The sequence below is a fragment of the Gobius niger genome (assembly GCF_951799975.1).
Source record: "Gobius niger genome assembly, chromosome: 8".
Taxonomy (NCBI): domain Eukaryota; kingdom Metazoa; phylum Chordata; class Actinopteri; order Gobiiformes; family Gobiidae; genus Gobius; species Gobius niger.
In genome coordinates, this window is record NC_136859.1 from 7,688,894 (window position 1) to 7,716,783 (window position 27,890).

Consider the following 27,890-nt stretch of genomic DNA (forward strand, 5'->3'; position numbering starts at 1 on the left):
AAGCCTTAAACCCGAAAGGCATCTGTATGTCAACTCATTCATTCTGTGTTAACACTGTTGTCTGTGTAAATTATATGTAATATCTAGTTTTTTAACATTTGACCATGTTATGTTATGTTATGTTATGTTATGTGGTTATCAAAAGTAGTGCAGTGCTCCAATATGAACATTACGCAGCCCATAAGATTAAGTTTAAGGTGTACTTTATTTGACCCATCCTCCAATGCCACGGCCTGCAGCAGCAGTGAGCCGCCGCAGACATGGAACCAGGCCAATAGGCAGTGGATTGAAACTGGATTGAAACTCCCAATCTTTAACCTAATTCTTCCCGTTTATGGGAAAATGCCTCATGACTTTCATTTCTCTGTGATACGATTAAAAGTATGAAGCTAAGCTAAGGCGAGCATTTATATCTTACATTATCTCACCGTGTTCATTATGTTCTCTTCCAAATGCTTTATTTTGATAACCCACAGTTGCAGAGACGAGTCTCAGGTTGTACCATGTACTTGAGTAACTTCATGAAGTCACTTGCCTGGCCTGCCAAACCGCATGCTTTTTCATAGATATTTCAAAGATTTCAAAGTGGGGGTGATTGACAGACGGCATCAACCAATTAGAGCAACACTATATGTTGTAGTAATAAGCGGCTGGAAAACTTTCCAAAAACGTCATTTTTACGAGGAACGCTTCCAACGCTGTTTCTTGCTCCAGTTTTAGGGATTTTTGATTTTCCAAATGATTTCAACAGATGAAATGTTTTGCAAGAGTGCGCGGTGATGACGGGTGACGGCTTTCGTCTCGTGGTGTGATCGGATCGATGTGGGTCAAAACGTGAAATGGTTGGTTGTGAACTGCCGCCCAGACGGTTCTTCTTTTGAACAGAGAGGAAGAGTGTCTTGGAGTAGTTTTAACACATTTTACTTTCCGCCTCTATCTGAGTAGTGTTGTAATGGTACCTGTACTCTTAAATATATTAAAGTTAATATATATATATATATATGTAATGTGTTTAACTGTGCATATGTTGCCCCCTCGAAATCACCAGGGAGAATCAGTCGGCTTTTCAAAGTTTATTTCGAGCTCAAATATTACAGAATTGAAAAGGGTAAACATAGGTCCCACGTTAATAAAGAATAAAATAGTTTTTAGCGTACTATGGATTAAGTTAAAATGGATAAACAGATAAAACGACACTTACACGTCCCAGATGTAACAAGGCTTAGGCCACGGCCCGACTACTGCGCCACAGCTTCTGCCCTGAGGCTGTGGGCCTAGCTCTTTTAAACTAGCATCAAAAGGTCACGTGCTGGACACGCTTCCGGTTTCAATTAATAAAAGACAGTGTTTAATTTAGCGAAAAGAATAAATACTGTTATTTACAGTGAACCATTTACCAACAATAAGAAAGCGCTTAAATACTTTGTCGAAAATGGGCTGACAACACATACATTTGTGACATGAAACAGACTCTATGTTTCGTGTACTTTATGCCCCTATAAGCCTTATAGTTCAAAGTTTTATTACTTTTTTTTTTTTATAGATTCTCTGTTATATGTTTTATGTTTATGTTGCACAAAAGCACTGAGAAAAATTCCTAGTTTATGAACCTGCTCTCAAACCATGGCAATAAAAACTATTATGATTCTGAAATAATGTAGGCTACCCACCTCTGCTGGCATCTTTGCTCCCGTTTGTGCTTTAAAAATGACTTGATCACGTGACAGAGCAGCACATCACGTGGAATGTTCCGCATTGTGGCTTTAACATGTTTCGCACCAAACGTCAGTTCGCCACATGAGCGCAGGCTCCTCTCCCCAGTGCCCACCTCTACTCTCTTCCTCTTCCCACAGCGTGATATTTCAGAGCGATGTTGTTATTGGCCTCTCGCGTTGCTTCTCCCGTTTCCGGTGCGTTTCCACAGCGACAGGAATGACAGAGACAGGTGCGCGCGGAGCTGGCAGTGCGCGCTCCTCCTCGCTCCACACACTCCACTCCACCGTTCGTAAAGTTAGCGTAATGCCCGTCTGGCTCACTTTTTAGCCGTTTTCTATTACCCCCAGCCATGGACCCTCCTGATTTCGAATCGCTGAACCTCACCGCCCAGCCCACGCCGTTCACGTATCCCGTCTGCGAGCGCTGGAGAGACGGTTCCGAGGGCTCCGTCTTCCACTTGGCCCATATCTTTTTAATCCTGGGCTTCATGGGCGGCAGCGGCTTGTACGGACTCCTCTACCTCTTCACCTTCCTGACTCTGGGCTTTTTCTGCTCCACGATCTGGTCGTGGTCGGACCCGTGCACCACAGACACTTTCCTGTGGACTTTCGCGCTGTTCGGAGCGTGTCTGGGCCAGACGCTGCACGTCTCCTACCGGCTGCGCAGCGTCACGTTCGAGAAGGAGTTCGAGGAGCTGTACAACTTCATGTTCAAGAAGGTCGGGGTGTCGCTCACGCAGTACGGGAAGATCGTGGCGTGCTGCGAGCGCGAGGTGCAGACGCTGGAGAGGGACCATTGCTTCGCCGTAGAGGGGAAGACGGCGATCGACAAGCTGTCCGTGCTACTGACCGGCAGGTGACTCTTTAAAGAGGGTTTCTTTATGGTACACATGCAGGGGTGGTAGAGTAGGCCTGTACTACTGTGCTTCAGCAGGGTTTGACAGGCTACTTAAAAAAATATACAATCCATAAATGTGTGCCTTTCCTGTCCAAGAATACAAAGACATACTAGCTTTTGTGGGTCTTTGAGGAGAGGCACTGCAGGCAAAACTTTTTGTCTCTCAGTTTGCACTCGGGCTGATTCTCACTCTCATATTATACACGAATGACCATGAACCATGAAAACGATTAATTCCCTGCATTTCTTTTTGCACTATAAGTTTCTCCAGAGATTTATCATAAACAATTTTAACTCAAAAGGACACTTTCTCAAAAAGGATCTTTTCATTGTTCTCATACTGCAGGGATATCTGCAGTTAAAGGAACAGGCCACCGTTTTTCCATTCCCTACTTGCGCATTACCATAATACATTGTGCCTTTGGGGGTTCGCTGCTGTAAACAATATGGCGTTGCGAGCTGTCATCGAAGAGACTAATCTTCCAAATACCATTGAAAAATATCAAATTCCACTAAACCAAAGTTTAAGAAAATCTGTACCTTTTTATCTATTGATTTTGAAAAGTCGATCAGGATAAAAGCTCTGGTTAATCTCGTGTGCAGAGCTTTGTAGTTCTGGATTACGTTTTTGATTGTTGGAGCCATTAAGAGCACAGCAGAAGTTGTTTTTCATCTTTGTTTGGCTGTAGCTTCACTCACACTCAAAGGCCTCCAGGTCGTCGCTACCCCCCAAGGCACAAAGCATTATGGGTTATGTGCAAGTAGTGAATACTGAGATATGTTCTTACCTGAGCTTAGACGAGTTGATACGCACCTGTCTGGTTTTTGTGCCCGTGGAAGAGTGTTGTCGCTTCTAACTTCACCCCCGTTTGAGCTATAGGAACATACTGGGAGAGGCAAAATGCTCACAACATCTTTGGTAGTTTTTTGTGGCTGAGGGCACGCACAAAGACCAGACAGGTCCGCATTAACTCGTCTAAGCTCAGGTAAGAACATATCTCAGTACGTAAAAACGGTGCCCCCTGTTCCTTTAAAGTCCCCCCCCCCCCTTTTTTTTTTGCCAAAAGTTGTTCCTTTGTGGCACACATTGATAACTAGCCTTGACTTCATCACACAAACAGCACTAACATGATTGTAACCAGACTGCTAATGTCGATCTTATTTGCTATACACTGCGTTCCAAATTATTATGCAAATGACATTTTTCTAAGATTTTCTAAATTGTCAACTCAAATGAGAGTCAGCATATTTTTTAAGTCTTTAACTGGTAGAGGATCATTTAAATGTGGTGGAAAAAATTTCCTAGCGATAACAGTATTTTTTTCAAAAATAAATATAGTAAAAACCTCAAAATCCACTGTTCCAAGTTATTATGCAACTCATCGTTTCAATACATTTTAAAGCTCGTAATTAACTGAAAATGGTCATTTGTTGTATTTGTAGCATTAGGAGGTCATACTTACTGAAATCAAAAGCTATTTCAATCAAAAAAATATTAACAGGTCAAGTTATATTTTAACATAGGAGCCCTTGTGTGATAGCAGCTTCAAAATTCTTAAATCCATTAAACTTGTGAGTTTTTGGAGAGTTTCTGCTTGGATTTCTTTTCAGGATGTCAGAATAGCCTCCCAGAGCTGCTGTTTGGATGAAAACTGCCTCCCACCCTCATAGAAGTTTTTTTTTGTTGAGGCTCCAAAGGTTCTCAATAGGGTTGAAGTCAGGGTAGGAGGGGGTCCACATCATGAGTTTCTCTCCTTTTATGCCCATAGCAGCCAGTGATGCAGAGGTATTCTTTACAGCAGGACATGGTGCGTTGTCATGCATGAAGAGGATTTTGTTCAGGAAAGCACAGCTCTTCTTTTTGTAGCATAGAAGACAGTGGTCAGTCAGAAACTCCACATATTTTTCAAAGGTCATTTTCACACCTTCAGGGAGCCTAAAAGGGCCTAAAGGGGCCGACCAGCTCTCCCATAATGATTCTGGCCCAAAACATGACTCCGCCCCCTCCTTACTGACGTCACAGCCTTGTTGGGACATTGTGGCCATTCACCAACCATTCACTACTCCATTGAGTTGACCATCCATGGTTACACGGCGCTCATCAGTGAACAAGACTGTTTGAAAATGAGTCTTCATGTATTTCTGAGCCACTACAGCCGTTTCTGTTCATCAGCAATCAATTAACCATTTAGGAGAGGCCCGGATAGAAGGTTTATGCACAACTGCAGCCTCTGGAGGGTCCTACACCTTGATGTTTGGGGGACTCCAGAGGCACCAGCAGCTTCAAATACCTGTATGCTGCTTTTGTAGCATCTGTTCTCATAATCTGATGTGTTTGTCTGGCAGAAACCGTCCATATTGTGCCTTTATCGGCACAAAACGGAGTGTGCTCTGAATCATCCACAGATCTCTTATCAGTATGATGATTAAGCTTAATCTTTCATGAAATATCGAAGGTTTTCATACCTAGACCAAGGCATTCAACTATTTCACACTTTTCATCAGCAGAAAGTCATTTTTTCTTTACCATATTGCTTGAAAATGATGATCTGCATAATAAAGTGGAACACCCTTTTTCAGTAGTTTTTCCCTTAACTGGGCTTAACCTGACAACGAATAATCCCAGGTCTCTGAGATTTATGTCAGTGATTCATAGAGCCCCAAGACACGATACCATCCATGAGTTTCATTATTATTGCTTTTTTTTTACCTTTTTGACACAAAAATCCAATTTGCATAATAATTTGGAACGCAGTGTACATTTAAAAAAGAACTCTAAGGAGCTAACAGGAAACCCCATACAATAAAGGACAGGTGTTGTGTCTTTAAAAGAGCACACACAGAAACCAAATATTCCTCTCTTGGACTGAAACATATTTTTTTTCTGAAGAATTTTTCAACATCTTGTTCAAGGCTGACTTATTGAGCTTTGAATATTTACACGTTTTCTTTTACTAAGACACTGAAGACAATATCCCAAATCCCGCATCGAATATGTCAACACAATGAACCTGGCTCTATTCATTAATCACATTTTGTCACAGAAAATATGGGCAATCGGGGCTCGGGAAACAAAAGAAAACTGGTCATGTTTACCAACTGTGATCTACGGCTTAAAATTTACATCTCATATCTCTCAATTTAGAATAGAATAGAAATAGAAAAACTTCATTGTCCACCGTGCACAATGATGGCAGAAATTTGCCCATGGCTTGCTCACACATTCGAATACATTTGCCCAACAAAGTACATAATAAAATCAGTTCATTGCAGACACAGCAGCAGCAGATTCACTGACTGAACAGACATGGGCATTAGTGGTTACAACTTATTCAGCTCCTTGATGGCGAAGGGAACAAAAGAATTCCTGTACACATTTTTCTTGGCACAAGGAAGTCTGTATCTCTGCCGTGATGGAAGGAGCTCAAAGTAATGGGACAATGGATGGCTATCGTCATCTGTGATCTTATTGCAGACACGATGCACTTTAATTTTCCACCTGCAGTGTCTCACGTCCATGTAAGTAACACTGTCTGAGTTCCTCATTAGGATAAATTGCCTAAAGTGACAGACTACACTTCTAGTCTTCATTTCAAAAGGAGTAGCATGCTTATAACGTATTCAATGTCCAAATAAGATTTATCTAAAAGAAGTATAGCCTTCACTTGCACCAAATCCATTAGCTTATCACTTATTGTATTGTTTGGTCAGAAAAATGGACACATTACTCATTACTCATTACTCATGACTTTTTCATAATGCCCAGTACAATTGAATGATACTCAGCTCCATCCATCAGAAAGTCAGATCTTTGGATATTGTGCCCCTTAACTCACAATAGAGAGAATTACAAACCAACACGCTCTGAAGGTCATGTTCAAGGTTTTGTTCTTCACGTTCTGTGTCCAGGATCCGAGTGACCGTGAACGGGGAGTTCCTCCATCACATCTATCCCTTCCAGTTCCTGGACTCTCCAGAGTGGGACTCTCTCAGGCCGTCAGAGGAGGGCATCTTTCAGGTGAAACCTCACACTGAACAAGTGCAGACAAATCAGTGCAGTATGTACTGAGTGTGATCTGAAAACTGCACCGTCCACACTCAGGCTTTGTGTGTCTCGCTGCAGGGACACGATAATGAAACACCCCCTGCGCCCCCTGAGTCTGTTGTTAATTAAAATGAATGTTGTTTATAATTAATCAGACATATTGAAAGGATTTTATCAGTTCTTTCTTGTTATTGTTTATATCCAACTCTTTGACATCATTGGTTTTCTGTTTTTTTACTCTGACCTCTCAACATGTGGATCTATGGTTATAAAATGTGAAAAAAAACTTGGACATAAGTAGTTAACTCTTTGAAATACGTAAGCCCTTATAGGACCCGCTGTTAAGGTCTGGGCATTTGGATGCAAGGTGACACTAGGGGGCGCCATTCCAACCTTCTCAGTGTAAATGTGAATTTACTGTCTCCAGAGTTAGACTTTAGGTCAGACACCATGAGTGACAGTGACACGACGCTAAACACAGTGTGGCTTTGTTTTCAGTAAAAAGGCTGAGGCCTCATTCAGTCACAGAGTGACAGATGAAGAAGGAAGTCATGGAGCTTCTGCTTTAGACAGAGGTTTATACATGCATGTGAATTGTAAAACTAAAGTATGTAGTAAATAAAAAAATGAAATGAAAAGTCTAATTCAACTTTTTTTTACATTTTGAATCACACAATTGATGCTTATAAGGTTGAAAATATATCTACATATATTATCTGAAGAAGAGTCATGTTTGTCCCAGTTCCTCTGAGTCATGGTGGGTCATGTGGACCATGATTATGTGGACAGGACTGTGGTAGATGTACTTTTACTTTGAAGAAAAATATTTACTACAGTAACTGTGTTGAAGAAATTAACCACATGAGCTTCTTCTTTAACATCTGCCCACATCAGTCCTGCTGCACCATGACTCAGAGCAGAGGAACTGGGACAAACATGACTCTACAGCGGATACAAATGACATTTTTTTTCTCATTTATAATTAATTAACATTTTAATTATATAAAAACAGGATTTTCATACTTGTTACGAAGGAATACTTGAATTTCAGTCTTTTATTGTTACATCCAGCAGAAGTGTAATGCAGAATCTCCATGACTTCCTTCTTCACTTCTCGGTGACTGAAGAGCAATGAGGCCCCAGCCTTTTTACAGGAAATAAAGGGCTCATTATTTAGCTTCATGTTACTGTCACTCACGGTGTCTGACCTACCTCTGCCAATCAAATCCCAGCGACTCAGAGTGGGTGGGGCTCAAATGGGCACCAAACGGCAAGATTTAAGCTCTGAGACAGATAATCATAAACCCACAGCTTAATGGGTCTGACTAATAAGACCTTGTAAAACTGTAGTTCCCTCTCTGTTCCGTAGGTGACGCTGCGTGCAGAGAACCGGTGCCGGTACGTGACGTGGCGGAGGAAAAAGCTGTACCTTCTGTTTGCCAAACACCGGTATCTGGCCAAGATCTTCGCTCTGGTGGTGAGGAACGACATCGCCGACAAACTCTACTCCCTCAACGACAAGGCCTTCGACAGCTCCGGCTACCGCTACGACCTGCGGCTGCCCACCTTCTGCTACCCGCCAATCCCGCCCGCTGACCAGGACGGGGCAGAGGGGCTGCAGCCGCCCCCGCCCCCTTCAGCCGGGCAGGACAAACCGGGCGCACGGCTCCGCCCCCCTACCCCTGTCACTGACCGGGGCAAACCAGCGACACAGCCACATCCACCGGCCCCCGACTCAGAGCAGGGCGGGGTGGAGGTGCTGCTGCAGGTGCCTGAGCACGAGAGGACAGCCTGAAAATGAGCTTCTCTGTGCTTTTTGTGTCGGTCATAAACATTGTGATGTGAGCAGAGGGAAGCTAGAAATGTGTTCAAGTAACAGTCATGTTGTACAGCATTTATAAACTTTACTTGAAGGACACCTCAACCTGAATGTTGCTACCTTTAAAAGTTACTATTTTCCGGATTATAAGTCGCTTTACTTTACTCTGCTCTTTAATTATAAAAGTAATGTGTTAGAGTAGGATGACAATTACTATTGCAAAACTGGTTAATGGATTATAATCGCATCTCAAGCAACTATTGAGCTGTAAATGTGTTTGTACTAGAGCCAGGACTTTTTAAAAATTAATTCCTAAAGGCTTAGTCTGAATTAAAAATATAAATTGAAATGAATCTCACTTTACTTTAGCGGCACAGACACTTTACTCATTTCCTTTTTCCTGCAAGACGTTGCTTAGGGACGAACACGGCATAAAGACAAAAGCAATTTTACTGTCAAACTTTATAAAGATCATGCTCCAAAATAAATCAAATGCGCCTTTGAAGCCTCACATCTCCACTTCAAATAAGTTAAAATGTTGGAAAATCCACAGAAGCGTTTAAAATATGCTTCTCTTAATTAATTACAACTAGATTGAACATTATAATCGAGTCCCACCACTAATTATTACCCATGAAATGTCAGAAAATGTGAAAAACAACCAAAATCTACAACGTCTGGCTGGAAATACAGACACTATTTAGTTTATCTCAACTTAAAGCCACACCGTGTAACATTTCATCCAATGAATAGAATAGAATCCAAACATTTATTGTTTTGCAGACATATATATATATATATATTAGAAAAAGGATGTTTAAAAAAAAAGCAAACAAACATGTGTGTTTGCTGTGAGTAACTCTCCTCAGACCTGACTGTACTTTACTGGGAGGGGGACGTCTCCACATCGTCTCCATGGAGATCTTAAAGGAAGCCACATGTAAGATATGAATAGGTTTGGTCCTCATAGAAAACCATTCTTTAATGACCCACTGCACTGTGTCGAGATGATTGGATTAGGAGTTTTGTATTTCTGGCAACGGTATAATCCAAAATGTTACACAGTGTGCCTTTAAGGAAAGAATAAGTTCAAGAAGTTCTCGCCTCTGACAAGAAGAGGTGATGCACTTTACAGTGAACCGACAAACAAGACAGACGATTTGGAAAATGGCTAAATCGTAAAATCGAGTCTCCTAGACTCATGTCCTACGTGCGGCCAATTTCTCAGCGTTTCAGACGCTCCTTAGCGAAATCACACCAGCGAAGAAGAAGCAGCGACTTTCTGACGATCTGCTGCTTCACAAAGGCCGCATGTTGTGTTTTAAGAGGACGCAGTGGAGTTTTCTTTCCCGCTTTCCTCCGGTCTGCTCCTGTGACTTTCTCTCACTCTGCTCTGAGCGGACCATTTAACTCCGCCCCTTTCCCTTGAGTCTCCATGGAGACGGTTGTCAATCACAGCAGAGGCATGAAGACGATAAAACTAAAACACTTTTGAAAACTCCATGGCTTATTAAGAGGTTTTACTTTTGAGGAATATCTAAAACAGAACCATTTTTAATCAAAGGGTTATGCTATCTTAGTGGGCCTCAGTGTAGCTACATTATGGAAAAAATAATATTAGTGAGCAGGACTCTGAGCAGTTTTTTTCTAATGAACGATCAGGAGACTTTTTAAAGTTTATTCATTATAAAGTCGATCAAAATCGTAATCGTCCAAACTGAGTAAAAATACAATCGAGATTTAAATTTTTGGCCATATCGTCCAGCCCTAGCTTCATCCTTTCTCATAACTTAAAGGGACTATAAGGAGTTTAAAAATGTTAAAATTAAGTATTTTCATCCCCCTACATGTTCCAGCCATGTCCTAATGTGTAGAGTGAGCTCAGACCTGTTCACCACAACTGCCTCTAAAATCCTGTACGTCACTCAAAAATGTGTCACTTCGGCCCGAATTGCCGTCATGCACGAGCTTAATATAGAAGGTGCAGTTACACATGTGGCCTGAGGTGGCAGTAGTGAGTATAAAATGGCGAACTTGCTTCCAGCCCCTTTAAGTAAACAAACAACAACATGTATGGCCTAAAGGATTATCTTATCTTCTCTAAATGCGCTCACCGAAACCTCCTGTGCTGTAAAGTTCACTGAAATCAGGCAATGGTGAGGCTGAGAGGAGGTGACCTGAACTAAAGTGATACAAAAGTAACATGTTTCTAACGAGTTCCTCCCAGCACAGACGCTAAGAGTCCTGCCTCTGAATGTGCATATTTCTGCAGTGTTGTTTGCAATAATGGCTCTGGATGAAGCTAAAATGCTACAACTAATTTGTGACTTTATCGTCTTAAATAGTTCATTGAAACCAAATCGTCGTTTGGTGCAAAATAAGAATCCTCCAATGATTTGCTTTATGCCGTGTTTGCTGTTGTTCTCGCAGAAGCTTGCCATTACGATTCTATTGGCACTGAGAGGGTAATTTAATTGGTCTAGTGCTTTTTTCCCCCACAGACTAGTCACCCAAAGCACTTAACAATGAACAATTAATTATTTGCTCTATTTGTTTAGTCGTGGAAAGCTAATTATGTAGCGACAACTGCCCCCGGAGGATTTCTTCTGTCTTTGTTTTTTTAATTTGTGAATGAATGTAATCATTGTAGACCTCGCCACGGAGTGCAATTTCAGTCTTGGGGGAACATATGAGGGTTGTAATGTTGTTTCTTGTGCTTTAAAGTTAACAAATAAATATTTCCATTCATTTAGCTGTGTCCAAATGATTTAAATGCTGGTGTCCTGCCTTTCCCGTCAGTTTCCCGTTGATTTCTTTTTGGTGTCTTTTCACGTTCTCACCTGCTGTAGCCTTGAATCTGAATGCCACAGTGTTTAATTAAACTGTTGCTCAGTATGGCAGTTTTCCCATCTAATGATTTGGCAACCACCTTGGAGCAAATGACCGTAATCCCTTTTTCCAGAGTCATTCCTGTGAAAAGGGAATATTCAGTTTTATTTTGCTTATTTATTAATTTCTTTATCCAAAAAAGTGTTCATTCATCTGAGCTTGTGATACTTCCTTTATGGTAACTTTTGTCCATATAGCTCTACATCATTTAAGATCATTTAACATCTAAGATATTATACTAAAAAAAACATATATATATATATAAGCATTAAAAAGGGTATTGTCTTTTATTGATCTCACAATGGACAAAAATTCACTCTCAGAAGTATGTGCAGAATAGACAGGAAATGTGCACAAGGGTATGGAGGTATCTTATATACAATGACTACCCCAAACTTTAAGGAGTCAAAAAGTATAAACAGTAAAAATAAATGGACTATAATACAAATGTCAGGGCAGGTAAAGTGGCGCTGATAGAGATTATTGCACATAGTTTTGCAAAGGGGGGTTATTGCACATGTTACTTGTTGTACAGTCAGACAGCAGTTGGAATGAAGGCCTTGCGGTTGCGCTCCTTCTTGCACTGAGGGTGTCCCAGTCTTCCACTGAAAGAGCTGCTCAGCACCTCTCCTGTCCCGTGAAGTGTTGTGTTGTCCATGATGGAGGTGAGCTTGGCTAACACCCTCCTCTCCCTCACCTCCTCCACAGAGTCCAGAACTGGCCCTCCTGACCAGCTTGTTCAGTCTGGTCTGGTCCCGCTCTGGGCGGCCCGGGGCCCAGCACACGGCAGTGTATGGAGAACAGAGGCGACCAGGTGGAGGCGACTTTGGCCCTTCTTACAGGGCGTTGTTGGTGTTGTGGGACCAGTCCAGTTTATTGTTGAGGTGAACACTTGAAACTGTTGCCTTTTTCCCTTGATGCTTGCTGTTTGCTTGAGCTTTGCATCAAAAAAGAAAAAACAAAGTGGGTGTTTTGTTTAGTTTAGTATACAAAATACTATGCAATTGTATTTAGTTACAGAATACTGAATACATTGCCTTAAAGTGTATTTTGTAACGTATTCCCTAACTTTGTACTGTATTCTGAATACTTCGAAAACTTTCACGTTGATTTGCATTATGCATAAAAGTGGTTTATGATTAAAAACATGCAGCTAGACCTGCTACACCAGCTGTTATGAACTTATTAATTAGAAATGTAAAAAAAAAGTCCTTTGCAAACGCCTTCACAGCCCAGAAAGACAAAGAACTAAACTTTTTCCCAGCTGCTTCGGTCTTCTCTTCCTTATTGTTATGATTATGAAACTGAAATTTAATGACTGTGTGCTGTGAGGTATTCCTTTGATATTTGAAAGTACATGGATTATAAAGAATACAGAATACATTTTTCTCTTGCTCCCAGAACTCTTTCTAAATCTGTGTGAGCCCGGTGAATCTTTGCACTGTCATCTTGGAATACGCCCGTGCCATCAGGGAAGAAGAAATCCATTGAATAACCAGGTCATTCAGGATGTTCTGCTCGTCGTGTATAATTATAATGGCAAAGGAAAGACCTGTATAAAACAAGCACAGACTAGATTATTTTTTGTTTTTGTGCATCAACATTATTCTACAGCGGTCTCAAGAGAAAACCATATTCATTTATTTTCTCTGTGTTGAAAAATCTCAGCTTGGACCTGCCTATTTTCAGTCAAAGTAGCCCATGATGAGGGGGAAGAAAAGTACACATTCCCATTCGCAATTCGCATGTGCTCTGGCCCCCTCTATCGGTGGCCCGTGTCGCTGCAGGAGCCTTATCTCCGGCTCTTTGCCCATGTTTAGTCCGCGTCTGTCAGCTCGGTATGCGCCTGTCCCCCCCCCCCTCCGCAGTCACTGAGTCTCGGACCGTGCGTCTCCTCGCCGCGCGCTCCCCCTGTGCCATCGCGTTCCCGGTCCTCGTTCCCCCCGCGTCGCCGCTGCTGCCGCTTCTACCGCAGGAGGTGAGTGCTTTGCCCGCGTTCTTGTTGTAAAGTTGTCGGGAGTGAAATGTTGGAGCTGATGTTGGAGAGGACGTGAGTGCGTGTTTTTTGGAGCTATTTTTACCCCTGTCGATCCCTCCTCCCGCGGACACTGCTGGGGTCTGTCACACTGACACTCGGGTCCAGAGAAGCTCACAGGAAAACGTGCGCTGGACTTTCCGAAATGCTTTGGGACATTGCATTTAATGAGGGGATTTATATTGGTTGTAGCCAAACTTTGTGGGGAAGTATAAAGCCAAGCACATCTTCCTTCGTGAAAAAATAATTAATCATAAATCTGCCTTTACGCAAACACTGTACAACACTCAAATGTAGCTATCTTGGTGGTCGTATGGTATGGTCTATTCAGTGAAAGAATATAACATGTTGTTTCACGTGACGAGGCGCTGTTATTGGAGAGCCTTACTGTATATTGCTGCACTTCCTGTTAACAAACAGCCTTTATTTTTGCAGTATTGAATTATCTCTGCAATGGAAATCCAATCTCCTTTATGTATATAGCACATTTTTATAAACAAGCGTTTCCAAAGTGCTGCACATAAGAGAAATAAGAGGTGGATAATTCTGACAGTGTATGAAAAGGCCAAGTGAAAAATGATAATAGAAGATACAATAAAATAAGAGATATCATCGACTAGACTGGGTTGACTTAAAAGCTTCTTTTTGCTCTTGTAATCATAATGATGAGAACCTTCTGAAGCGAAACACTACGAGCCCAGTCCTAACATTTGAAATCTCTGTAATGGAGAGAAACACACAATTGTAGCCCAAAGTAAAGCACCTTTTTTCTACAAATATAAGTTTTGCACATAAGACATGACCTAATGTGGTGTTTTGCTGGGAAATGTGAAAATATTTTATTGCCCTTTTCATGTATTTGGTCCCTGATTTATTAATAAATGTTTCTTCAAAATTCTCTTGGGGCCAAAGGTTTTGTGCTGGAGGGCCGAATTTGGCCCCCGGGCCTGACGTTGCCTACCCCTGCTTTAAAGCAATGTATTCAGTATTCTTGTTCTGCCCAAAATTGCACGCTAGATAGCCTTGTCCTCAATTACGACTGCTCTACTTCAGTTACAAATAGGCTACGTGGGACGCATGCAAGGCTGGGTGAGCGGGAATTGTATTTAATCACTTTGTAAGCACTTTGAACCCAGCACATTTTCTCCAGTTTGACCAAAATCCTAAAATCGTGTTGTGGACTGTAAACTGGAATAATATAATAATACAATAAACTGGACTGGTCCCACAACACCAAGAAGAGCCAAAGTCGCCTCCACCTGGTAGCATCTGCTCTCCACAAATATTTGGACAACAGAGGCCCTTCACGAAGAATAAAAATGCATTGATTATATATTATAGCCTATACTACACTTTTCCAAACAGTCATTTACTCACATGCTACACTATATATAGAATTTCCATTCACCCCACCCGCAGTGCTGAAGCTACAGCCACAGCTGCTCAGTAATAAAGCCTTACACTTGTCTTGCGCTTTACGAGCCTGAGTTCACCAGCTTCTCAAAGTGCTACACTGTTGTCATTATTCGTTCTTTCTATTCTCAGTCAGTCGTGGTACACTGCAATTTTAGCTTCAGCTGCCAATCTGCGCCATCGGCCAATCACTCGAACACTACATTTATACACAGGTGTGGTGGGTGAAGTCTGCACTTACGAGAGCTGGGATTTGCACACAGATCAAAAAGTCATCAAATCTGGTGCAGCATCTTTTTAATGTAACTGCACACTGTTCTTTCAATAAACTAAACTAAACTACTAAACAATTATCGGGTATTTTGTTTGGCCGATGCCGGTGTGCACCACTGATATTATTGGCCAAATTTTAGAACAGTCTATAATCCTGTGCATGAAGCTTCTAAACATGTCAGTGTTGAACTGTGACAGCAGGGGGCGCTGTATTATTAGGTTTAGTAGTTTTTTCAGAGGGAGCTTGTTTAGAAAAGGAAAAATCTCTCGCACACTGTATACTTGCAACACCAGTGTTCTTTTATTAATGCAACGTTTCGGCCAGTGGCCTTCGTCAGGCAAAATGTTTTTTGTGAATGAGAAGCCATCCTTAAATAGGGTGTGGCCTGCTGCATCACAGGAAGCTGTCATAATGGCCTATGGCTAAACATAGGCAGCATCTTTATACAACATACATCCAATCACAGAAAAAAACAAAGCCAGGATATAGTGAAAAAAGCAGTGAAAAATACACATATATACATATATACAGTAAAGATATATATACAGTAAAGACTTTTTGTGGCACATGCAATACATAAGACAGTTCAAAGATGTGCCTAAATATATACAAAACAGTATGTACACCAAGGAAGTGGACGCAGCCTGTGGACATGGCATGACACTGGAGTCTCTATAGGAAAACATTCAAAACCAGCTCATCATTTAATCCCTTGGGTGTAAGGGTCTGTAAAGTTTCAATCCAGTAGGCTTCTCTTTTCTTCAAAAGTTTGTCATGGTCTCCTCCTCTGTAAGGAGGAGGGACTTGTTCAATGCCACAAAAACGTAGAGCACTTACATCATGATGTGCATCGTTAAAATGGGCAGCTACTGGATATTCTCTGTCATTTCTGCGTATTGAGCTTTTATGCTCGCTTATTCTTTGTTTTAATTTTCTTATGGTTTTACCCACATATGCTAAACCACAAGGGCAACGCAATAAATAGACCACATGTGTTGAAGCGCAAGTTATAACATTGCGGATGGGTATTTTTTTACCACTGTGGGGATGCTGGAAGAAAGAGGTTTTATAAGTGTTGTTACATTGTGCACAACTCCCGCATCTGTAATTCCCATTAGGGATCGGTGTCAATAATGTCTGGGTAGATGTGACTTTGGGACTGACATCGGCACGGACCAAATAGTCTTTTAAGTTTTTTCCCCTCCTATTGACAAAAAGGGGGGGTTCCTTGAACGTAGTGGAGAGTTCAGGGTCGGATGTTAAAATGTGCCAATATTTTTTAAAAGTGTCCTTTATGGCAGCAGAGTGGGACGAATACTGAGTTATGCAGGTGACAGAGAACAGTTTCTTCTTCTTTTCAGTCTTTTTCAACAGTTCCGAACGTGTTTTTTTTAGAGCCAGGTCATATGCCTTCTCAATCCATGGAGATGGGTAACCCCTTTCTAGAAATCTCTTTTTCATATCATCAGCCTTTTTCATGAAGTCATCATCAGAGTGGCAGATGCGTCTTAGCCTGTAGAACTGGCTAACAGGTAAGCCCTTTTTAAGTGGTGTGGGATGAAAACTTGAAGCTAATAGCAGAGTATTTCTATCTGTTTCTTTTCGGTAAAGTGAGGTAATTATGGAACCATTAGATTTCATCACCAGCATGTCTAGAAAGCTGACTTGTTCAGTGCTGTATTGTGGTGTAAACACCAAACCAGGTTCGAAACCGTTAAGTAAACATACAAATTCACTTATTTCTTGTGGACTACCTTTAAATATACAAAAGATGTCATCAATGTATCTGAACCAGTTCAAAATTTTATCAACAAATGGATTTTTTACAGAGTTGAACACACATGTTTGTTCAAAAAAACCAACAAACAAATTAGCATAATTAGGTGCACAAATGGTGCCCATGCTTGTGCCAGATGTCTGTAAGTAGAATACCTTTTCAAAACAAAAATAGTTGTATTTCATAATGAATTCAGTCAGGTCCAAAATAAGCTGATTGGGAGGGCTTGATGAATTACTACCCTGCTGAAGGTAATGGTTTAGCGCCTTTAAACCCCTTTCGTGGGGAATGTTAGTATAGAGGCTTGTAATGTCCAACGTTAACAGCAGGGCATTTTCCGGTAAGTCCTTAAGGTCAGAAATCTTCTCTATGAAATCCGTAGAGTCTCTTATGTAAGACGGCAGGTTGTGCACAAATGGCTTGATGTGGTGGTCCACATATGAGGACAGAGGGGACCATAGAGAGTCATTTTGCGCAACAATAGGACGCCCTGGAGGGTTGCTCATGGATTTGTGTATTTTGGGAAGAGTATATATTATTGGGCATATGGGATATTTACAGTACAGGAATTCAAATTCATGGTCAGAAATCCACTTTTGGGACTTGGCTTCCTGAAGGTATGTAAACAGTTGTCTTTGGAAGGGCACAGTGGGGTCATGTTCAAGCTTTTTATAAAAGCGAGCATCTGATATTTGGGAGAGAATTTCCTGCCTGTATTTTTCATGGTCTTGGATACAAATGGCACCTCCTTTATCAGCTGGTTTGATAACAATGTCCCTGTCATTCATTAATTCTTCTAGGGCTGTCCTTTCCTCTTTTGACAAATTTTTATTATTATTGTAATGAGTATAGGGTTTATCAACACATTTCTTAATGTCCTGTTCGACCAGTCTACAAAACGTATTTATAGATGCATTTGATGTGTTGGGACAAAACGTACTTTTGGCTTTAAACAACGGCTGTGTGTATGTAGATGGACTTGTTTTAGAGAAAAAATGACGTAGTTTTATACGTCTAAAACATTTGAAGAGGTCCACCTTTAAGCCGAATGCATTTACTGGACTGCTTGGGACAAATGATAAACCCTTGGAGAGTAAGGACATCTGATGATCCGACAACGGGAGGGAGCTTGTTTGAAAAACAAAAATCAGTAGATTCCAAAACAAAAAAACAGTAATTCTCTATCTCTCATGGTTCCGAAATTATACGCAAAAGTTTATAAACTAAAATATGTAAAATAGGTGTACAAACAATTGTCACCGCCATGTTCCTCTGCTCCCCTGAGGCTTAGGAAGTTGTGGGCGGGCTCATTTTTCTTTCCAGTACTGAAAACAGGAAGTCTTTATCACTTTCGGTCCCGGAGATATCGGCCGATTTTATGACATTTTCAATATCGGCCAGCCGGAAAAAGGTGGTTTCCCCTCTTCAGGTCGGTGGGGAGTCCTTACCTCAAGTGGAGGAGTTCAAGTATCTCGGGGTCTTGTTCACGAGTGAGGGACGGATGGAGCGTTAGATCGACAGACGGATCGGTGCGGCCTCAGCAGTGATGCGGTCGCTGTATCGGTCTGTCGTGGTGAAGAGGGAGCTGAGTCGGGGGGCAAAGCTCTCGATTTACCGATCGATCTACGTTCCCACCCTCACCTATGGTCATGAGATTTGGGTAATGACCGAAAGGACAAGATCGCGAATACAAGCGGCCGAAATGAGTTTCCTTCGCAGGGTGGCTGGGCGCACCCGCCGAGATCGGGTGAGGAGCTCAGTTACCCGGGAGGAGCTCGGAGTAGAGTCGCTGCTCCTTCACGTCGAAAGGAGCCAGCTGAGGTGGCTTGGGCATCTGTTTCGGATGCCTCCTGGTCGCCTCCCGCGGGAGGTGTTCCAGGCATGCCCTAGTGGGACAAGGCCTCGTGGAAGACCCAGGACACGCTGGTGGGACTATGTCTCCGAGCTGGCCTGGTGTCGCCTCGGGGTCCCCCCAGAACAGCTGGAGGAGGTGTGTGTGGATCGGGAAGTTTGGGCATCTCTGCTGAGACTGCTGCCCCCGCGACCCGGCCCCGGATAAAGCGGAAGAAAATGGATGGATGGATGGATGGATGGGCCAGCCGATATATCGGTCGGGCTCGGACTGACCAACATGTGGCTGGTAATCTGCCCTTACAGCTCCTCTTCTCACACGCCACCATCTGAGCCACTGTTACTTTTTGCATGTTTTGGTATCATTGTATTTGTATAATAGTTGTGCTGCACGATACATCGCCAAATTATCGTTATTTCGATATTAAGAAAACACAACATATCACTGCAATCTTCTCTCTGACTGAGATGACACATTTTTCATGAACATAGGTTTAAAACGAATTGCATAGTGACTTTAAAAATGTGCTGAAGTCAGGATTTCCGAAAATAATTCCGCCAAAATGTCCAATAGCTTTTAATCTTAATGTCTTTGTTGTCTTGTGTTTCTCCTGAAGGTGACTTTGCTCCAGGATGTCCTCCACTCCGGCCCTCTCTCTCTCCCCGCTCCCCTTCACCACGCTCAGCCCTTTCCCGTCGTCCTCTGGGGCTCCCGGCGTGGACCTGAACACCACGGTGTGCGAGGAGTGGGAGCATGCACATCACCTGCTGTTCCACCTGGGCAACCTGTCTCTCCTGCTGGGCCTGGTCATCCCCACGACTCTGGCCCTGCACATGATCCTGCTGCGGCTGATGCTCATGACGGGTACGAGGCACGCACAGCACGCGGGGGTCTAATCTAATCTAATCTAATCAGAGAGGCCGCCATGTGTGGGGGAGTATGATACTGTGAAGAAGCAGGCAAAAGTATAGACACATCAGTAAATCTGCGAGAGACCAGTGATGTGGAAATACTGTTGCTTTTTAACTTATATAACTTTTACATTATGATCATTATCAGTTCTCGAGCAGATACATTTTTGATGTCACAACTTCTGCTTGACTGGCAGAGATTTTCTGTGAGTAAGCTGTAACCACCCGTTCAACATCTCAGTGATCAACTTTGGCTCTGGAGAAGCGTTTTGTTTTATAACGAAATGGGGAAACGTATACCAAAAAGTTGGTGATAAACAGAAAGTAGTTTCAACTTAGCAACGTTCATTGTGTCGACTTATACTACAGTATAACTTTCAGGGTTAAGTCAGACGCTAGAGATGTTGAAATCTTTCCATGTTTCAGCCGCCATCTGCAGGCCGTCATCAGAGGTATCACCGGCGGGCGGTGAAGTGTCACTTCCGAGGCGTGGCCAGTCCTGACAGGTCCGTCAGACTGGCCACGCCCCCTGCCACCCACCTCAGAAGGAAGAACAGCTGATAAGTGACACTTCACAGCACGCCAGTGATACTTCTGATGACGGCCCACAGATAATGATAATAATACATAATAATAATGCATCAGTTTTAGATCAGTTTTGCTTTTTTGGACACTCAATGACGCTTTATATTGCATTATTCATTCATTCCATGCTTGGTGGTGGTAAGCTGCTATTGTAGCCACAGCTGCCCTTGGGTTGACTGCGCCATCAGCTCCTCCAACCACCACCAACCACTCACTCACACACTACATTCGCCAGGCTTCCCAAACGGTCTCCCATCCAAGTACCGACCAGGCCCTTCCTTGCTTAGCTTCCAAGGTCTTACGGGATGGGGCAGAGCAAAGGCATGGTATGGCCACGATGGCAGCTGAAACATGTAGAGGTAAAGATTTCAACATCTCTAATCAAAATGAACCCTGAAAGTTATACAGAAAGTAGTTTGACCTCCGCCAAACACCACCAGACACTCCCTCAGCGGATCTGGGACGGTTTCCAAAACCACAAACACAAACTCGAAGGGGTTACCCCCACCAAATCAAACCGAAGTCCCATACTGCTCCTGTTGAAAAACGTAGTTAGTCACCAGGGTTCAGAAAGAAGGGAACGGTCCCTTCCCTTCTTTCTGCAGGTATAACCATCTATTTCGGATGCCTCTTGGTCATGGTTAGGGTTACCTGGGGAGGTGTGCCAGGCGTGTCCCATTAGTAGGAGGCCCGCGGACACACAAGAGGGACTACGTCTCCCAGAAAAGCTGGAGGAAGTGTGTGTCATGACCCAATCCTGTATGATGTGGGAGAAGATGGTTCTATGGGTTCTCCTTGTTGGGTGTACGCTTTTTCACCACTACATTTCCAGCCTAATAGTCCAGCCTCCTTGTTTTCATGTTCATGTACTGATGAATTAAATTGCCCTCCTCTCAAAGTTGCACTCTGTTCATGTGTGTATTGCGCCCCCTGTAGGCTGCGCTCTGTTTATGGTGTGGGCGGCTCTGTATCGCTGTAACCTGGATGTCCTGGTGTGGAACCTGGTCTTCCTCATCGTCAACTTCATGCATCTGTTCTTCCTGGTCTACAAACGCCGACCAGTGAGTGTTCTGCCTCCCACTCGTATCCATCCATGCATACTTCCATCTATCTATCTATATCTATCAGTCTGTCTGTCTCTCGCTCTCGTCTCTCGCTCTCTCCTGATGTTTATTCATGCCAAGGCTTCAGTCTCGGTTTTGAAGATGGCGGAGACAGGGGCAGGAATCAGCATTTCCACCTGGGTGTTTTTTTTGTTGAACTTATGGAAATCCAAGGCGGTTAAATGAAATCCGCGGTGTCATTAGGGAATTTGGAGGTCTGCTCGCTGACAGAATCAGACCAGGAGTTTTCAAAACGAGGAGACATATCCACAGCAGCACCATGCTTCTTCCTGATTCCCCAAACTGCCACACAAGAGAGCTAGACTTCACGTTGGTGTAGTTTAGCTCGTAGGCTGTGTCATATTTTGTAGGTTTGTGGGTCAATTATATTTAGAAGGTTTATTAGTAAAAGGACGATTTACCCGATTTTTCATTCTGAATAAAATGACAGAACCCTTTTTCCCCCACATTTGATTTTGAAAATACAAACCAAATGTCTCTTAAATTCATAATATTATTGTTTTAGGCTGACGACCTTGCTGTCAGACACTCACACAGATTCATACATGAGCGTGAAGTGTTTTGCCCAAGGACATAAGTTGGGATTGAACCATTCAATTTCTTGTTTTCAGTCGCCCACTCTTCTAAGTCACTGTCGACAGCAAGTACTTCTTCAACTTAAAGGTGCATTATGCAACTTTTGATGCGGAAAAAAAGTTGATATTAGTGCGTAGTGACCCAGTGGCCATGTGGATGGTTAGCTTGGCGCCCCTGCTTTCCATCCCAATGGCCTTTATGATACTCCAGGATCAATTTTATTTCAGGTTTTTTTAGGGTTTCTGGTTTAAATGTTTCCCGTTCCTTGTAACCATGGAGATAGCCCGATCGGCAGAGAAAACCTACCAGAAACCGTAAAAAAAAACGATTGATCCTGGAGTGTCCTGTAGGCCACTGGGGTCCAGAACAAAGGTGCCATGTTAACTACCCATACAGCCACTGGGTCACTGAAATGTCAAGTAGGCGCTAATATAAACTTATTTTCTGCTTAAAAAGTCGCATAATGCACCTTTAAAAGTGCAATAGGCAACTTTTTAAACGGTAAAATGGTGAATGCTCTCCACTAATACAGATGTTTTTTCCTTCATTAGGCCCAAAGCACTTTACAGCAAGGAACCACTCACTCATTCACTCTCTCATTCATACACTACTGTACGCAGACACTTTTCATTTCTATTTTTGTATTTGTGTATTTACGGTACAGTGGGCCAGCAGCCGTATGAGTGGTTGCCATGGCACCTTTATTCTTCATCCCAGTGGCCTCGAAGACGGATCAATTGTTTTTTAGGGTTTGTGGTATAGATGGATCTGTCTCCATGGTTACATTCCACCCAGTGAACCAACAAGAAACCCCAAGAAAAACTGAACTAAAATTGGTCCTGGAGCGTCATAGAGAGTCCAATCCCTATTTAGGTTCTTGGGCAAGACACTTCCGTATGACTATAGTGAGTGTCTGACATGGATTGGGAGCCACATCTCCGTCAGCAAGTTCCAGTGATGAAGACTTAAAAGTAATGTAAATGTTGTCTGACTCTCTGACTCTGCTGCGTCGCTGTTGCCAGATAAAGATCGATCGCGAGCTGCGGTCGGTGTACAAGCGCATGTTCGAGCCGCTCCACGTCAGAGAGGCCCTGTTCCAGAGGCTGACGGGGCAGTTCTGCACCATCCAGACGCTGAAGAAGGGCCAGGCCTACGCTGTGGAGGACAAGACCTCAGTGGACGAGCGCCTCAGCATCCTCCTCAAGGGGAAGTCAGTGTTCTTTCATAATCCTACATCACTAAGTTTATATGCTAAGTTTCATTTTTGCCAACTAGAGTATATCCAAAGTAGCTTTAAAGTGAACTGATTGTTTGTAGGATGAAAGTGTCATACAGGAGCCATTTCCTCCACAACATCTACACAAACTCTTTCATCGACTCTCCAGAGTTTAGATCCACAGAGATGCACCGAGGAGAGAAGTTCCAGGTACATTTTGGATTATGCAAAACAGAATAAAAAGCATTACATTTTAAATAATTAATAAACTATGTCGTGTGTGTCAGGTGACCATCATGGCGGAGGAGAACTGTAAGTTTTTGTGCTGGTCCAGGGAGCGGCTGACCTACTTCCTGGAGTCGGACACGTTTCTGAACGAAGTGTTCCGGTTCCTGATCGGGAAGGACATCACCAACAAACTGTACTCGCTCAACGACCCCACGCTCAGCGACAAGGTCAAAGACACAAAACTGTGAAGAAGAGGAGGCAGAGGATGACTTTGAGTCTGGCTCATTGGCATGTCTTTCTGTGTCCAGGCGGTGAAGAAGATGGACCGCCAGCCGTCCCTCTGCTCCCAGCTCTCGATGATGCAGATGAGGAACAGTCTGGCCAGCACCAGCGACACCGACGACGTGCTCCACCAGATCCTGAGAGGAGGCTCCGCTGGATCCTCTCTACGTAAGAAAACTCCAATATGACTGAGACGGTAACGGGGAAACTCATTATCATGCACATGTACGTTGAAACCATATCGTGTGAAATTTCACCCAGAAAATTTTATAGAATGCAAGCGATGCAGTACCTATATCCTGGGAGTTCTTTGTTGATAAAAAAAGCCCCAAATAAAAAGCCAGCTCGACTTCCTGACTCATAACTTTGCTGGGAGGGGGAAACAGAACTCACAGAAACAAGTAAAGTATAGTGAGGTACGGTATGTCAGTTTCATGGCGTTGATGTCGTTTCTGTGGTTTCTCTATAATTAACTTATAATAAGGGGAGGTTTAGAGGCTACTTCAGCCCTAAAGTGCATTACATTACAAAACTCAAAAGCCTGTTTTTTCCCAAATGAGTTTTTTTTATTACACTCTTTCAACAACAACAATAACCCACAAATCAAGGCTGGATTTGAAAGAGTTCATTTGCCAAAGCTTCTGGATATTTGTTCCATCCATCCATCCATCCATCCATCCATCCATCCATCCATCCATCCATCCATCCATCCATCCATCCATCCATCCATCCATCCATCCATCCATCCATCCACCCACCCACCCACCCACCCATCCATCCATCCATCCATCCATCCATCAATCCATGTTCTCCCACTTTTCTGTTTCCGGGCAGCTGTTGGAGCCCAAGTCACATTGCACCAGCCTCTTGTCTGACCAGTCACCTAGGGCCTGTTTACCATGAGAGACCCTACCAGGGGCACGAAGCCCCCGACAACAGAGCCCCCAGGTTCAATCAGGTGCTCAAACCCCTCCACCACGTTAAGGAGGCGGTTCCAGGACGGGTAGATGCAAACAGAGTGATGTTATTCCCAAGAGCATGAAACAAAAGGCGCTTGAGGCAGGTTATACAGCAGAGAAGTTTCAGCGCAGCTTTCTAAGAACAAAGAAGCAGAAGATCTTCATCCAAGGTTAGAGTCACAGAGAGAACTGTTAGCAGTGTCAGATTGAGAACTTCCACAATCTTATAGCTCAGAAATTGTAAGTCTGGAGAGGGTACAGTGTGAAGAAGAAGGCTCAGCTTCACACTGTCCTGCTCTTGACCTCAAATGTAGTCTCAAACACCCGTCCATATCTGCTTGGATAAACTTCTGAATGCTTAAGTATCTTCTCCATGGTAACTTATAATGAGCCGGTAACTGCATGAACCTATACTGCGATAAGTGGAGCAACTTGTGGTCATGAAATTACCCCTAAACTCCCATGAGGAGAAGCATTTAAATCCATGGGCAGTCCATAATGAGGCGTTTAACTTGCAAAGGTGGCATTTTTGTCACAGCTGTCGGGGACATGATTGGAACATTAACTCACTGGGGAGTTTTAAGGGGCAGAAAAAACGTTGGGGAACATGGAAATGAAGCATCTTTCTGTCCACCGAGAGACCAATTATAGTAATTTTACACAATTAAAAGTGAAATATAAACTTGGTGCTCTGCTTAAAGCCGCGTGTGCATGTAGGCAGTGCATTCTCAACAACCTCTTTAGACGCTTCCTTCGAAAAGTCAACTCTTTTATGTAAATGATATTGTCTCTGCGCAATCATATGAAACGCTTTATATAACCACTTAACCATGCAAAACCAATTATGTGTTCGTTTTAAAGAGCCACTTGGATATTTTTACTCATAGATTGATCGCAAATGTGGACGGCCTCCCACACAACTGGTTTCATTCGGCGTTCGCTTTAATATTGCTTTGGTAAGTCAAAACAAGATAAAGGGGAAGTGAGTGACAGGAACTCTTCATCATGGTTAAGTTTAGGCTTGTTTAGTCTTGGTTTAGTGCCGGCCTTCTGGAGTGAGCCCGGTCGACAATCAATCCATCAGTCAACAGTTATTGGTATCGTAAAGTTTCTTGTTTTAAATCGTCCACTCTACTGAGTCAGGGGTCACCAAACTTTTGAGGCCGCGACCCCCCAAAACACTCAACTAACAATTTGGGACAAAATGTAATTAGCATTTATAATAATTCAAGGTGCAAAACATTTCAGATCTGGTTTATTTGTGTTAGTTTGGATGTTGAATTTTGATATTATGGCTTAATTTCACTAAAATATGCTGTTTTCAATCAAAAATACACAAAGTCCAATCTCTGAAAAGTAAAAAAAAAATATTATACTTCAGTGTTCTGCGACCCCCCAGAGGGTCCCGACACCGACTTTGGAAACCACTTTACTAAGTCACTGTTGACAGCAAATACTTCCATACTTTATCTTTAATTTGATTAAGCTACTTTTACTTTTATTGGAGTAATATCTGACCATTAGTGTCTGTACTTTTACTCAACTAAGGCACTCATTCATGTAGGCAGACACTGCAGGCAGGGTCATGGAGGGACAAGTGTCTTGCCCAAGGACACAACAACGTCCAAGTGCATTATATGAACAGTAACTCCAGTATTTCACCTTTTAAAATCTCTATGAGCAGTGTTGGGGAGTAACTGAATACATGTACATGAACCTTACGTATTTATAATACACATTTTGAGTAACTATATTCCGGTACAGTTACTCTTTAGTCAGAGTGTATGTAGAATACAGTGACTTTGCTAATACCAAGAGAATGCATATGTTGTTAAAATGTCATCATCCAATCATACCACATGTCATTAATAAAAAAGAGAAAATGTTAAATTAGTTTAAATGAAGTGCTGGACTTTTATTTTGAAATGTATGCACACATATGACAATTTATTGATAATCTTCAATATCTTCTACATTTTGGCACCTGTTATTATTATTACACCAGCAACTTACTACAACCTTTATTTTTTTAGATCTGGACATTTAAAAAAAAAAAAAAAGTTTAAAAAGAACATTTATGGATATTACTCTTTAATAGCCTCTACAATTATGACTGAATTGGCATAAAATTGGCACCAGTTATTAATTATTATAACAGCAACTTACTACAACCTTTATTTTTCAGGTCTGAGCCTTTATTTTGAAATCCATACCAAAATATAACAATTTATGGATATTACAACAGTGGAATAAATGTGGTGTTCCATCCATCCATCCATCCATCCATTTTCTTCCGCTTTATCCGGGGCCGGGTCGCGAGGGCAGTAGTCTCAGCAGAGATGCTCAGACTTCCCGATCCACACACACCTTCTCCAGCTGTTCTGGGGGGACCCCGAGGCGACACCAGGCCAGCTCGGAGACATAGTCCCACCACCGTGTCCTGGGTCTTCCACGAGGCCTCTTCCCACTAGGACATGCCTGGAATACCTCCCGCGGGAGGCGACTGGCCCCGAATCTGAAATTGTGGTTGTCAGTGTAGCCAACAGTTTTAGTCGAAGCCAATGTTTGAAACTCAGTCATGTCACATTAAAAAAACAAACGGGGTTCTCTTCAAAATGCTTTTAGTCAGAAGTGTCTCTTTCTGCTCAACACAAGAGCTCTCAGTGACGAACCGCCACCGTGACTGCAAAACGGTTGGTAGCTCAACAATTGTGTTTTGTTTTTGTTGCAGAAAAGTCCCCGAGCACCAAAACGTCTACAAAGATGAAGCCGATCGCGGAGGGAATGGAGGACGACGTGTTCGAGGAGGCCAAAGCCAGCCGCCTTTCCAGCACCTCCACTGAAGAAGTCTAACATTAAGTTTATCCTGTGTCCATGTGAGGACAAGTCAAGAATGTTGTGCTGTGTCACGTAAAATATCAGACATCTGAGTCGTTTTTTCCACTTCTTTTTTCTTACTGGATCTAAATGTTCACTGTGTGTTTCACGTGTGTTTGTCGGCAGCTGGGTAGACTCCGGTTTATTGTACGAAATGTTGTTTAATTGTGGTTTTGTGTTGTTATTTCAATAAAAATATGTGATAAGACACCACTTTGTACATGTGATAGGTGCTTAAACATCCAGTTATATTAATTATGAGTTCAATAAATCAAAGCAACTGGATCATCTTAAAGGAACAGGCCACCTTTTTCCATACTGAGATATGTTCTTACCTGAGCTTAGACGAGTTGATGAGTACCTGTCTGGTCTTTATGCCCGTGGAGGAGCGTGGTAGCTTCCAACTTCAGCATGG

General features: G+C 42.6%; 2 protein-coding genes across 2 annotated transcripts; both read left to right on the plus strand.

The window, feature by feature from the left end:
• Positions 1-1,891: 1,891 nt before the first annotated feature.
• On the plus strand, positions 1,892-8,598 carry popdc3 (popeye domain cAMP effector 3). Its single transcript, XM_079561362.1, has 3 exons — positions 1,892-2,571; positions 6,523-6,631; positions 8,028-8,598. Exons 1-3 carry the CDS (start codon positions 2,066-2,068, stop codon positions 8,451-8,453), a joined length of 1,041 nt encoding a protein of 346 aa, XP_079417488.1. The 5' UTR covers positions 1,892-2,065; the 3' UTR covers positions 8,454-8,598.
• Positions 8,599-13,190: 4,592 nt separating this feature from the next.
• Positions 13,191-27,481, plus strand: popdc1 (popeye domain cAMP effector 1). The gene is made up of 8 exons (XM_079561357.1): positions 13,191-13,344; positions 19,334-19,581; positions 21,150-21,274; positions 22,936-23,123; positions 23,231-23,339; positions 23,417-23,584; positions 23,666-23,807; positions 27,330-27,481. Exons 2-8 carry the CDS (start codon positions 19,350-19,352, stop codon positions 27,449-27,451), a joined length of 1,086 nt encoding a protein of 361 aa, XP_079417483.1. The 5' UTR covers positions 13,191-13,344; positions 19,334-19,349; the 3' UTR covers positions 27,452-27,481.
• Positions 27,482-27,890: the final 409 nt, after the last annotated feature.

Excerpts from the sequence above, each read along its gene's own strand:
- popdc3 (XM_079561362.1), top strand. The coding sequence starts at position 2,066 with ATGGACCCTCCTGATTTCGAATCGCTGAACCTCACCGCCCAGCCCACG. Across the intron at positions 2,572-6,522 it reads TCCGTGCTACTGACCGGCAG|GATCCGAGTGACCGTGAACG; the intron begins GTGACTCTTTAA and ends TTCTGTGTCCAG. Across the intron at positions 6,632-8,027 it reads CAGAGGAGGGCATCTTTCAG|GTGACGCTGCGTGCAGAGAA; the intron begins GTGAAACCTCAC and ends TCTGTTCCGTAG.
- popdc1 (XM_079561357.1), top strand. The coding sequence starts at position 19,350 with ATGTCCTCCACTCCGGCCCTCTCTCTCTCCCCGCTCCCCTTCACCACG. Across the intron at positions 23,340-23,416 it reads ACCGAGGAGAGAAGTTCCAG|GTGACCATCATGGCGGAGGA; the intron begins GTACATTTTGGA and ends CGTGTGTGTCAG. Across the intron at positions 23,808-27,329 it reads CTCCGCTGGATCCTCTCTAC|AAAAGTCCCCGAGCACCAAA; the intron begins GTAAGAAAACTC and ends TTTTTGTTGCAG.